The sequence below is a fragment of the Pteronotus mesoamericanus genome, unplaced genomic scaffold (assembly GCF_021234165.1).
Source record: "Pteronotus mesoamericanus isolate MK-2021 breed Mesoamerican mustached bat unplaced genomic scaffold, CSHL_Meso_final contig_24, whole genome shotgun sequence".
NCBI classification, from domain to species: domain Eukaryota; kingdom Metazoa; phylum Chordata; class Mammalia; order Chiroptera; family Mormoopidae; genus Pteronotus; species Pteronotus mesoamericanus.
This window is the reverse complement of record NW_026555100.1, coordinates 29,724,918-29,738,254: the sequence shown is the minus strand read 5'-3', so window position 1 is coordinate 29,738,254 and position 13,337 is coordinate 29,724,918. Positions and strand designations below refer to the sequence as shown.

The window sequence follows — 13,337 nt, the reverse complement described above, 5'->3', positions numbered from 1 at the left end:
ATAAGATGGAACTTAAAGATTTATTTAGAAACCAAATAACAGTAATCTAATGTCAAATATGTGGTTTCCCAGTGAAGAAACTACCTTGTCAAACTTAGGTCATGTGTTTTAAGGAATAAAAAGAGAAGGGAAGTTTGCACCTGATCCCAGAAGCGGTTCTGTAGCATCCTTCAGTTAGAAACCATAAATTGATAGATAAACATTTTTCTAATGTTCTCTGATGAAAATATTATATTAGGGGACATATGTATTTTCTTAATAATTGTTAATTACTTCCTACAAAGTTAATATGATTACAGGAGCATAATTCATCAAGTGATAAGCCTAAATTAATTTCGTAAGATGGAAGAAAATGTACACGTTTTCCAAAAGACTAACTACAGCTGTTCCCTGTAATAAAATCCAGAGTTTTAGACCCGCCTCTGGCAAATTCTTTCTTTTAATTAACCTAGCACTTCCCTCAATGACAGGCAGCTTCTAAATTATATCTGGGTGGTGTGTGGACTTCAGAGCCAGTCAGCTGGACATTAAGTCTTAGCCCTGCTGGACGTGAGAGTCTGAGTAAAATGGAACTGTTGTGAGGACTAAATAATTTAACATGTGTAAAATATTAGGCCAGTGTTTCCTTAAAAGTGGCTCTCAATAAATAAGAACATGTTAAATATTACTAATATTATTATTGTCAGAACTGTATTTATAAAGTCGCTATGAGGTTCTGGATCAGGAATGGGTTCCCAGGTCCTGGAAAGAGATCTGGTTTCGGTGAATTCTGTTAAACACCCACCTCACTCCCACCTCATGTGTTTAGTGCTTCATCTCAGAGTAGCAGTCACGTGGGGTAAGGAGCGTATTATTGGTACCGACACACAGGTTTCAACGTGAGCATTTCAATATGGCTTCACAGGTTGTGTAAAAGAAATATTTGCATTTTTGTGCTTTTTTTTTTTTCTCCTCTAAGAGTGCTTAGAAGCAGGGTCTGGAAAAGGGGAAGTGGAAGAGAAATGTTCTTAGGATGTAGATGATAAAATGATTAGGAAGAGGATGGGAGCATAAGCAAAAACCTGGAAATAAGAATTTTATGAGGTGACAGGATCAGGTAAAAAAAATTATCTCTTGAAGGAACCCACAGCAAAAAGGAAAAGGTGGTAAAAGGGAAAGCTCAGGTGATAGGTCTCTGAGGCTCAACCAAAGGTAATACTCCTAAAAGTATTTTGGAAAGGTTGACACTTTTAATTAACACTCCACCCCTCCAAACAAGTAGAGGTTGTTATAAAAAAGAGCCATATGAAACTCATTATTTTATCTATTTGGGGATGATGTTTCCCTTATAGTAGGATTTAAGGAAGGGATTTGGGCCATACCTCAGAATGAAGAAAAGGTTTATTATCCCAAACATCTGTTTGATTTTTCTTACAAATATTGTGAAACTTGTAATAAATCATGATTACTTCTTTCCTTTGGCCACTAGGAATCCCAGAATAAAATTCAGTCACTGTAAAGACTGTAGAGTTATACACTTCTGTACTATTTTTTCCCCAACTTAATTTCCTTAGTATCTTCAAATATTTATATTTGCTCCCATAAGCATCTACAAAATCTTTTGTGGAAAGAGGTAGATATATATAGATACCTATATAGATACGTAAATAGAGGTAGATAAAGGTTAAGGACTTAAATGGCTATGAGATGCTTCTTGTGCAGACACATGCTTATTTATAGATGGCTCTCCCTACTCCCCGCTATCCTGCATGGTACACTAATACTATATACTTCAGAGAAATTTGGACTACAGGTTTACCTCCTTAAAACATACTAGCATTAGAAATTCAGATACAAGACACTCATTTCTGTTCACCACCAATTCTAAGTATCTAATACTCCAATTCCAAAGAAATTATTTCTGCAAACTGTCTGACTGTCCACGGTCACCCCTGCCATAGTAGGGTCATACACAGAGAAAACAATCAGGGAAGGCTCTGCAGAACAAATAGCAATGTCTTGCATACATGCATGTATAAGGACTGCAAGGTCTGACTCGTGAATGCTGACTAGAAATAAAACCTTTCACGGTGAAAAATGTCCAAGCCAGTAGACCTAATAGTTTTGGAGGCGCTAAATGATTCCTCCCACTGGGCCAGGCACCGCTATTTTAGCTGAGCTTGAATGTAAGTGATGGCCTTGAAGAGAAGCAACACATGCCCAAAAACACTGGTTTCTGATTTTTCCATTTTGTTGTGGGTAAGCACATCTGACTGGATTGCAATGTCTGTGGATAAACAGCAACTGGAACAAATAAATATTTGCAAAGCTGAGGCTCCCACCTAACAGAGCCGAGTTTCTGAAAGTGAGAGATCCCTGACTATCCAGGATCACCCAGAGGTTGGGGGAAGCTGCTAAAAATACTGATCTAGGTCTCACTCTATGCCTACTAAATCACTACATTTCATTTACAAATATGTTAATACCTGCCCCTGTGTTCCACTCAGTGATTACTAAAAACCATTTTTTATAGAAGCTATGAAATAAGTAAGAGATCATGGTTCTAATCCCGAAATTTTATTGGTTGAATTTTTAGAAGTGGCAGGATATACCCTACCTAGTTTCCTTTATAGAGCTAACCAATGGCAAGAAGTTAAATTATAAGAAGTAATTTTAGAATAAGGCAGTCAAATTAAAAAGATAAATTCTAATTCAGAATTGATAAAGTCTGAAGATAAAGAAGCATGGCTTACTGACAAAGGTGCTGTGTTTTTATTAGGTGTCTATCCAAAACCAACTGAAGTGGGAAAAAGCAGCAACGAGCAGCCTCCCTCCTGTTAAAATGTAAAACTTACTGGCATCGAGCTTTATCCTTCAAGGAGTTTTTCCTAGAGCTGTTCCCTTCACTGGCGCTGTCCTCTTCCTCTGTCTCCAGACTTCGACTGCAGCTCCTGATGACCTGAAAGATGCTGTTAACGGTGGACTCTTTCTCCGAATTCTTTAAGCCATTTTGTCCCACGCGTTGTAAAAAATTATCTTGTCCACTGTAGTCGGCTACAAACTACAGAAAAATACATCGAGAGTTATTGCGACTTTATATAATATGTCTAAATAACCTACTCTGCTAAGGAAATGAAATCATAATAGTCATAAATAATGGTATTTGTGCCTACTTTTGGGGGTTAGGGGGGGAAAGAACCTCCAGGAAAAACATTTTTTCCTTTCACCACATAAAATATCAAAACTTACTCTTGTTTTCACTAAGACAACTTTAGTCCCTCTAGGAACCAACACTCCACTTCGAATTGAAAACACAAAGAACAATATTATTCCAAGGTTCCCTGGGGAGATTAGCCACTTTACAGAGGAAGGGCAGGGTTATTTTATCCTTGCAGTGAGAATTAAGAAAAACTATGAACAAGTATACTGTACTATGGAACCAGATAACAATCACCCAGAAAGGTGATGTTTTGTTTTATTTCCCGTGTGTCCTATGGCAGCCTGGAGGCTCCCTGGTAATGTTTAAGCTCTCATTGTCTGCATGTGGCCAGGAAGTTTCTCCCATCACCTCCTTCGGAAGCATGAGGGAGCTGGTGCGGGTGCAGCATGGGCGACTGGCTTTCAGCTTGCTCCTTCCTTTCTTGCACTTTCATTCCCCTTATATAAGCTGGAGAGATGCAAGCTGCTAGTGTTGCCTGTAACCATCCATCAGGGGCTCTGAAGTCTCCCTGATACCGGGTGATGCCTTTGTTCCCACATGACACAGAAGGGGCTGCAGTTTTAGAAGAGTCTTTCCAATGCCCCCGAGAAAGAGTATATGTGTGTGACTGCATGTGTATAAGATCAGTAGTGGGCACAACCACCATAGTGACAATGACCCTAGGTTTGGGTGTGGAACTTCCAAGTATGGGAGTCCTCAAAATTCACCATAAAGTTCCCCCCCCGTTTACTCCCTCCCTTCATTTATAAACCCCATACAGGGAGGTTTCCTTATCTTCTTCGAGTCTCTCAATGTCCATCCTCTCTAGTGCCCAACGCCCTGGGGCAAAAGCTCATACAGTCCTTTTTCCTCTGGGAGTCTGGAACAAGAAGCCCTGGGCCTGAGACAACTGAGGCAGCCGTGGTCAGGAGCCTGGAGCCTGTCTTTAAAAGAGGCACCAGCTTCTCCAGCACTGCCTGCCACCCCCCTCCCCCCTCCCCACAAAGGGTGAGAGGAAGGCCTTGTTGATTTCCCCACATTTTTTCTTCTGCCGATTCAGAAAAATTAATACTTTTACTTGACTTCTTTTGTTCCTGCAAGAAGACATTCCCACCCAATAAAAGAAAACACCATCAATCTTAAAAATCTTTAAAAAGAAATAAAATCAGAAAACAACACCCATTTCCACTCGTACCTTCACATTGTCCCATTAAAGCTATCCTAACCACATTAAGCCTCAAACAGCGCTATCTGGCATTCTTTTCTCTGGAACTTTTGAGGACCCAACAGTAATCCAACACAACAGTAACAACGGATACCCGGGTTTGCTAAGCTATCTCTCCTCATTTCAGTAAGTGATGACCCAGGGAACAACAGGGACTCTCCGGATCACAAGGATTTTTGGATGGCCTCACCTCTAGAGTTTCCTCTTGGGAATTGTATCTTGGGCAGAGCTTCACGAGGCCAGAGGCTCCATCTAGTACTTCACAGAGCTCCTTCAGAAACACCCCGCAGAATGGAACCACCTTACAACCGGGGATGTGCAGCGCCCGCGTCACCACCTTCCTGTACTCGCAGGAAGACTCGTGCTGAGCCATGGCGTCCTTCAGGCTCCTCATGGTCTCCAGGTCAGACTGGTCCATAAACTGCCACATCTTTAAAACTTTTCTTGACCTATTGCAAGTAAATGACATTTTTTTTTCGGATTGAGGGAGAAATACTATGGTTTACAGTAAATAGCCTAAATTCTATAGAAATTTATTGTTTTTGCCTAAGTTTTCTCTGTTTTAATATTTATTTAGGTTCCATATCCCCTCTTACTTTTCTCAAATAATGTTTCATATTACTTTTATAAATTGAAACACAAAATTAAATAGGACAGATACAAACAAAAACACACGTGGAAGGAGTTAATTTTGGAAGGTGGGCACTGAACTTGGGTTTGAGCTTTCCTAGCAGCCATAGCCAAATGGGAAACCTAGTGAGTAATATGGTTTGTACAAATATTTATGGAGGGATGCCTGCAGAAGACGCAGTCCACCCACTCCTCTCGATCTTTTAAATGTTATCCCTGGATGACTCCAGTCCCTCAGTGACACACAGGAAACCTGCTTTAGCTTCTTTGCTTTTACTGAATCCAGCTTTGAGTTAAGCCACTGGCCCGCCCTAAGGGTCTCTATTTTGAAGTATTATTTGCATAAAAGGATGTTAAATAGGACTTTCCTATTTTGAAACAGCTGATAAGAATAAGAGGTGACATTGTCCCCACCTTCTAAAGAGAGACACCAGGCTGCCACAAGGGCCACTGAAACTGCTCTGCCTTCAGTGGCCTTTCAGCCTCCATCAGCTGCTACAGAGGAACTGGGACGGGTAGCCAGGCGGGAGTACTGCCAGCGCACTACGAGAAGGAGGAAATCGCCCAAAGTCCGGGGGGCTTCGAGTGAACTCTTTGTAGAGGTGGACCTGTGTCCTGGGCAGTGTGTTGATCACAGAGACTGGTGTGTAACTCTTTCGTGGGAAAGTCTGAAGTGAGAGGCAGCCTGGAGCTACCCAATGGCAACGTGGAGAAAGTTCCAGAGGGTGTGTCTGCATTTGCAAATCTGAGAAGGCAAAATGCTGAGTGTTTCCTGTGAGTCCGGAGTGAACACTGTGACAGGCACTTGGACTTGAGCTATCTGGAAGGGCCTGCCTGACAAATGAGGTAACTCTAGAGGAAAGAGTCTGGGATGGAGGGACCTCCAGAACTGGCCCTGGGAGATGGAGGGTGAACTGGGAGGTATATATATAGGACAGGAGGGAGGGAGAAGTTAGCGGACATAACTACAAAGAAACACCCAGAGCACCCCACACGTGAAACATCTAACCCAGATTACAACTGGTCCAGTCAAGTAAGAACTCTGCTTCCTCTACCCCTCCTTCCTTCCTTCCTTTTTCCTCTCCTGCTCACTTTTCCTGCAGGGACCCTGAATTGGAAGCAGAGGGAGAGAAGAGACAAACCCTTTCTTCCCACCTGACTGAAGGTTTCTGGCACAGGCTGGGCTGTGAAATGTGGGGAAAGGGCAAAGCTTTAAACTGGACAAGAGGCTGAAGTTTTGATTTATATCAGATGGGATTAAAAATTCATTATGTACTGTAAAAGATACTGAAAGACAAAGTACCATATGACAAACACCCACACACCAACCTCCCAGTTTAAAAAAATAAAACATTAATAATATGGCTGAGGCCCCAGTGGGTTCCTCCGTGAGCATGTGCCTCCCTCCCTGGCCAAAGGGGACCACAGCTGTGACTTGAGTGATCTTGTTCCCTAGCGGGTCTTTATACTTTCCCACCATGTGTACATATCCCCAAGCAATTTATGTTTTATAAACTGTACATAAGTGGTGTCACACTGTAGGCACTCCTAAACAACCTGCTTTTTTGCACAGCTGTATGTGTTTTTGAGATTCATTCACACCCCTGAGCACAGTAGAACAAGACAGCTTATGAACCACACAAGTGCCTGGGAAAGTTATAGGCTCTTCCAAGGTAGAATCCGTAGCCAAGGGACGGAGGGCCAATTAGGCAGCTTTGAAACACAGTGAGGTCAGAAAAATAAAACAGTTTTCTCATTTCACCCCATTAAATTCTGGTAGTCCTGTAACTGATTTCTTATGGGCTGGCCTTATTTTGGGAATAAAAAGGAGGAATAAATAAGCAAAGTGAATAAATGAATGAGACACAGTTCTCATTATTTGATTATTATTCTTTCTGTGAGTAATAGATAGCTAAGTTACATTTTGGAGCAAAAGACAAACCTCAGCAGAGATCAATTATCTTTTTTTATAGATTGAGAATTGACACTATTTTAAAACTTTTACTTCTTTTTTTTTATTATAAAGGTGCTCATTATAGGAAATCTGGGAAATACCAAAAATATAGAAAATCCACCCACAGTCCCACCATCCACAGACATTAGTTATATTTCCTTCCAGTAATTATTCTATTTGTGCCTGTCTGTTATAAATATTTTATACATTTTGATTTATAAATATTGCTGAGGCTATTAAGTAGAGGCAGCTTCATTACCACATATTTTTATGTATTGTATGATACTTGTTTTCTAATAATATTAAAAATGTTTCATAAACATTATTTTTGGTGGCTAAATAACATTCCAGTGTACAGATGTATCATATTAGTTCCTTCATTTTCCTCTTTTTGTTCATTTGGGTTATTAAACTGACACCGTGATTGAATAAATATTGTTGTATGTGAATCTTTTTACTTATCATTGTTTCCTTAAAAATAGCTGAGGATTTAGTTTGAGGAAGCAAAATGTACAATTAAAAAACCAAAGTCATTTAACAATAAGGTTGCTCCCTCTTTCTATCTAACTGCTTAAAAAAACCTTTAGTTATCTTGATATAATTAATTACTTATAATCTAAATATTTTCAAGCCTGAAGGTGCATACATTGGCTCTGCCTCTACCATCATTCCATCATAGAAACATCTAGAAACATTTCCTGTGTATGTTTTTCTAGCAAAAGAATTACTAAACCTGATACTTTAATCCATCTTTTTGTAAAAATCAGTTCAGTTCTAAGTGAAACACAGGAGCATGAAACTAGATGGCAGTGGATCTGGGGTATAAGACAAAATACACAGGGATCCGGGGAGAGGTGTAGGCTGGTTTGAGATTATTCCTCATATAAGACAGGATCACTGGGCTCTATGGCCTTTTTGGATTTTGAATTCACATTAAGTTGTGTCCAAAGGTCACATTCACCAAGGCCTCCATGGGTCATTCTGAGGCCATTCTTGACCAGGAGAGTCTCTAATACAGGGCATGTGGCAGTCCGGCTCCAAGTTGTCCCCCAGTGATCCATACCTCCTGGTGCAATGCAGTCCCACCCACAACAGACCAGTGCAGGTCCTACGTGACCAGTACAATATGGCAGAAGTGACAGTTAATGGCGTCTGAACTAGGACATAAAAAGCACTACAGTTCCTGCCTTGCTCTCTTGAGTCACTCACGTTGGAGGGAGCCAGCCACCATGCTGTGAGGACAGTGACATCCAGAAGAAAGTGAGGTCCTAGCCCACAGAGAGCACCAACGTGCCAAACACAGAAGGATAAGCATCATTAAAATAGAACTACTTTATCATAATATAACCATTGTTTTCTTTTCTTTTTTTAAAAAAGTAACAAGTTCTTTGAAGAGAATCTATCACAAAGAGAACTACATATATTGCTTCCTGTTTTCCCAGTATATTTTTCTACTTTTTCCTTCTTTTGAGCCATGCCTGGTACATTTGTATGACCATTTTAAATGTCAATGACATGAATTTATTCTTAGTTAAGAAGGTTCAAAAGGACAAAAAAAAAAAAAAAAAAGGTCCAGCTCTGAGAATTTTCCTTTCCTCCCCCAAATCTGAATCCCATCACTGGAGAATCAAAGAAAAATCTTGACAATGTCAAAAAGCTAGATCTATTTATAGTCAGAACTCTCATTGGGAAGGTGAATGTCAGACAATAACAACAATGGCAGTTCTCTTTATGGAGCCTTACTGTATGCCAGACATACCTGCTAAATACTTTGTACTATCTCACTAAATCCTATGTCAAGAGGTAGGTACTTTTTATTATTATTCCCATTTTACAGATTAAGTAATTGAGGCTCAGTGAGGTCAAGTAACTCACTCAGATCACACAGCTATTTTATGGGGAATCAGGATTTGATTACTTGTTATTCTGACTTGCCAACTCAGGTTCTTCTTCCTCACAACACACTGCCTCCCATAAGAGTAAGGGGCAGTTACTTCACACCAGGTAACTGAGGCTGAAAGGGAACAGAGCAGGAAAGGCTTGATTGACAGAATGGCAACCTTACTATTAGCTTGATGGAGAAGGTGTAAGAGCAGAATATCACAGAGGTGAAGGGCATGGGCTCTGAAATGAGGGCTGCCTGCTTTCAGGTCCCAGCCACGTCAGGTGACCTGGAGTGAATGACTTAATTTCTGCTAACATTAGTTTCTTCTTTTGTATACAGTGGTAATAATAATGGTATCTATCTACATCAAAAAATTCTTCCGAGAATTAAAAAATGTAATGTATGAAACATGCTTAGTCCAATACTTGACACATAGTAGTGTTCAATAAAAATGAGAACTATAATTATTGAATGCATCTTATCAAAGTTGTTACTAAGGCAGTCAATGGTTGGGAGCTTACAGTGCTTGGGCAATTCATAAGCAGAGCTGGGAAGAGAAACAGTGGAGTTTACAGGGTAGAAAGGGGAAGAGAGGGGTCAGTGATGGGGTTGATGGAGTTATGCAACCAGGTAATTTCACTCAGCTTGCCAAGAGCGCGGGATCAGAGCAGACATGGCTAACGGGGGCTGTGAATGGCCCACGGGGGCTGAATTCTGCAGCATCCTAGAGGGGCAGGACTTGTGGTGCTACCAGTGGATAATGCATTTTCTCCGTATACTTAAAACAATCTCCAACCAAAAGGCAGAGATTCCCAAAATCAATAATATATAAACTCCTTTTCAAGTTATAAAAGACTAAAGAAATCACTCAAGAACAAGGGGTACTTAATGGAATAATTTGTATTGATAGTCATGACCAATTGCCTATTTTGGGTAAATGTGGTTACCAGGGCAATTAGTTCAGTGCCATTCAACTAGTAAGAGGAAACTGTGCCCAGATACCTGAGGCCGGCCAAGAACTCCATGACAGTGTTGTAGTTGCCCATGTTCCAACAGCATTTGGCCACATGCACCAAATATGAGAAGACTTCCCGCTTCTCCTCCATGGAGCCTGCCGTGAGGATCAGCCACGTCACCCAGGAACTCACCTGGAAAATGCAGAGAGGGGCATTGACTGAAACTATGTCCTGGAAATTTGATCGATTTTTTTTTTTTTTTCACAAAGAAACTTGTTTTCTTTTTTTTCTTTTTAAAAAAAAAATCAGTTTAGTATTAGAAAATAAAGGACTCAGCCAAGAGACTAAAGTGACATGTCACTAAAGTTCCAATGAGATTCTGGCAAAGTCACTTAACCTCTGTATCCTTTACCTTCATTTTACAAATAAGGAGGATGAAAGGTAATTCATAAATCCCTCTTGATCTATAAAATTCTATGAAGCTATAAGAAAATAAGGCCTAAGGATAATTATTTAAATATATTTTACCGATGGACAGCAAGATTGAAGGCAATCAATGCACTTAGCCCATAAATGAAGACACTTATCAGTAGTAAAATATATAATATCAAATGAAAAAAATACAAAAATATACATTTTGAACTATCTTTTACAAATGCATTGTCTATTATGCTCCTCAAATGATTAAACAACTATGAGAAGAACAAATGCTTACATAGCACTTACTATGTGCCAGGAACTGTTCTAAGCATTTACATATGTTAACTCATTTATCTCTCACAATATCTTAAGAGTCAGGGACTATTATTATCCTCATTTTATAGAGGAGAAAACTGAGGAACTCAAGGCCTGAGAGACTTGCTCAAGGTCCCCAAGAAAGAGATGGCAAAGTCTGAATTTAAACTTCGGTGTGTAACCCAGAGGGAGCACTATTAACCACTCATTAAATGCCTAATGTGTATATACAAACTCTAATGTTATCTAGCTCTGGGCTTAATTTGTTCTTATGTGATTTGTTTGTTTGTTTGTTTTTTCTACGACATAGACTGGAGTACGATATTTAATAATAACCTAATATTAAGACCCTCTTTATGATATGCAGCCTCGAAATCCTCTGCTTAATCTCTAAGATTATTTTGCTGCTACCTTTATTTCGGTGCTTGGATGCTAGCATTCACTTAAGATACTTTCTCCATCCAGGATAATGTCTGGACTGATAAGTTTTTAACAAACCAAAGCTCTTGTCTCATTCCCACATGGACCATCCATTGCACTTGGTTCAGCAACAGTGTTGAAATGGGGGAGGCAACTCACTTCCTTGGCTTGAGTGAGAATGAGGCCTGAGCACAGAGTTCATGGTGACTCACAACAAGAGCAGGAAAAAAAGAGTTCAATGTGCATAGCACACTGCTGTAAATTGATAGGAATGGAAGGCATTTATTGTTGGTAGCAACCACAGAGGGCAGTTCAACCCCATTTTCCAGATCAGGAATCTATGGCTCATGGGAGAAGTGACTTTCTGAGGTCACAATTCTTGTTGATGTTAAAACCCAGTATGGTGGTGCTCGTTCATCTGATAAAGGGTGAGTTTCTTTCAAATTGGCATTGGTTAGGTTCTTCTAAGCACTCAGTAAGAGGACAGAGCTGTAATAAAAGGAAAAGATACTGAGAGGAGTACTAAAAGATGGTTAAAGAAATGAACAAAGCAGAACAGAAGAGACTGATGCTGAATATTTTTTTCCTCTCCCTTATACAGGAAAAAATAGGGGAATAGTAGCAACAGGGAGTTTCAGTGATAAAACAGGGTTGTGTTTTGGTACCAGCCAGAATCAGCTGAAGGAAAAATATAATGGGCCACTGTCCACCCCTGGGCCCAGCCCAAAGGGGTCTGAGCATGTTCCTCTGCTCTGTACATGCTCTGGACTTTACTGGGTCCTCATGCAACATCAGGAGAACGATTTGGCATCAGACCCCTAGGATAAGCTCTGGTCAGGTCATCCTGCAAGGAATTTAGAGCGTCTTGGGAAAAAGATAACCATTCATTCCAGTCTCCTAGGACTGCTTGGAGCACACAGATCCCTCTGGGACTTGCAGAGCCAATCCCTCTCCTGCAGTGATAAGCAAGCCCTTGCTCACCCTCTCCATGCCTGTCCCTTCACCTGGTCACCTGGTTAACAGGCTCTCTAGAGAAGGAAATTATTTTGCCAAAAGAGACTGAGTGTCCCTTGATGCTTCTGTCCAGTTTCTATGAGCCCTATCCTGCTGTGGGGAACCACCAGCAAACAGTTAGGATCATAAAATCATCAACTCTTTGAGCCAGAAATTCAAACCCATCTCCTTACAAATAAAAATGAAATCATGGAGAGTTAAAATGGTTCCTCAAAGACACCCAATGTATAAATTTTTGAGGCTTCTGGGTAGATCTTTCTGTGGCTTTAGCTCCTTTTTTTGTTGAAATTGATGGCAAATCATGTCTCTGGAAAGCTGTGGTTCTTTAAAGCTATTTTGGTATCACACTGTGATTTAACAGTCCAGTGGTCTGAAAGGGTTAACTCATTTTCCCTAGAGAGTACTGTTTCACAGAGCAGGCGCAGACCACCACGTGCCTCAATCCTGATCAAGCATCCAGATTTATTTCCTATCAGTCAAATGATTTTCCATATACTTTCCCACAATGCTAGGAAAAAAATAGCGATACCGTATTTCACATGGAAACCTAATTTAAACCAACTGTTCCGTTTCCAAGTGTGAGTCCCCAGGGCCTGGCTGTTGAGATTATGTAAGCACTGTTATCATAAACACACACACACCCCAACATCTGCTTACAGACTTCGGCAACAATACTTACGGCAGCATAATGCATTCATAACTTCATAGGCATTAATTAATGGGAGTGTCATCACTAATTACAAAAAATAAATGACACAAAAGGAAAACAAGGATTTGGCAATGACTGTAAAATGTTGCCCACAGCATAAACGGTGGTCACGTTTACAAAGTGGAAAATGTGATGTGCTGCCAATCCAGAAAGATTTCCAGGACATAAATCACACAGAAAAACATGCAAACCACATACATATAAAGTACTACAACTCAAGCACAGGACGCATCCCTAAGTGGAAAGGTGTTACATGTGGTAAATTATTTTGCCGTATTTCTGTGGTAAGTACAGAATAAGGAGAGAATCTGGCCCCCAGCCCAATTCTGTGCGAGTTCCTCCCAGAGGCTCTGTGCTCACCCTGACGATCCTGGCCCTTTGGTACATGCCTACAACTCCTCCACAGTTGCTCCTCTCCAGATGTTTTCTTTCTTCCTTCTGCTTTTCTCAGGACTCTTAGGCCTAGCCAAACCGAACAGCTTGCTGTCTCTTCTCACATCAAGTACCTTATTGGCATCACACAGCTCAGTTTGGAAGGAATGTTCTTGCTCTATTCAAAATGACCTTTCCCTTGTCCACTGTGTCCTTACCTTGGCCCACCAGTCCTCTGTCTGTTCTCCAATCTCATTCA

The 13,337-nt window shown here is 40.5% G+C and overlaps 1 protein-coding gene across 1 annotated transcript in view; it reads right to left on the bottom strand.

Annotated features, from left to right (window-relative positions):
• PLCE1 (phospholipase C epsilon 1) overlaps positions 1 to 13,337 on the bottom strand; it is a 307,719-nt gene that overhangs the window by 72,188 nt on the left and 222,194 nt on the right. The window contains exons 5-7 of the mRNA XM_054572876.1: positions 9,875 to 10,020; positions 4,594 to 4,852; positions 2,835 to 3,040 (exon numbers count right to left, since the gene is read on the bottom strand). Of these exons, the coding sequence (XP_054428851.1) occupies positions 2,835 to 3,040; positions 4,594 to 4,852; positions 9,875 to 10,020 (611 nt within the window). The remainder of the gene's footprint in view (positions 1 to 2,834; positions 3,041 to 4,593; positions 4,853 to 9,874; positions 10,021 to 13,337) is intronic.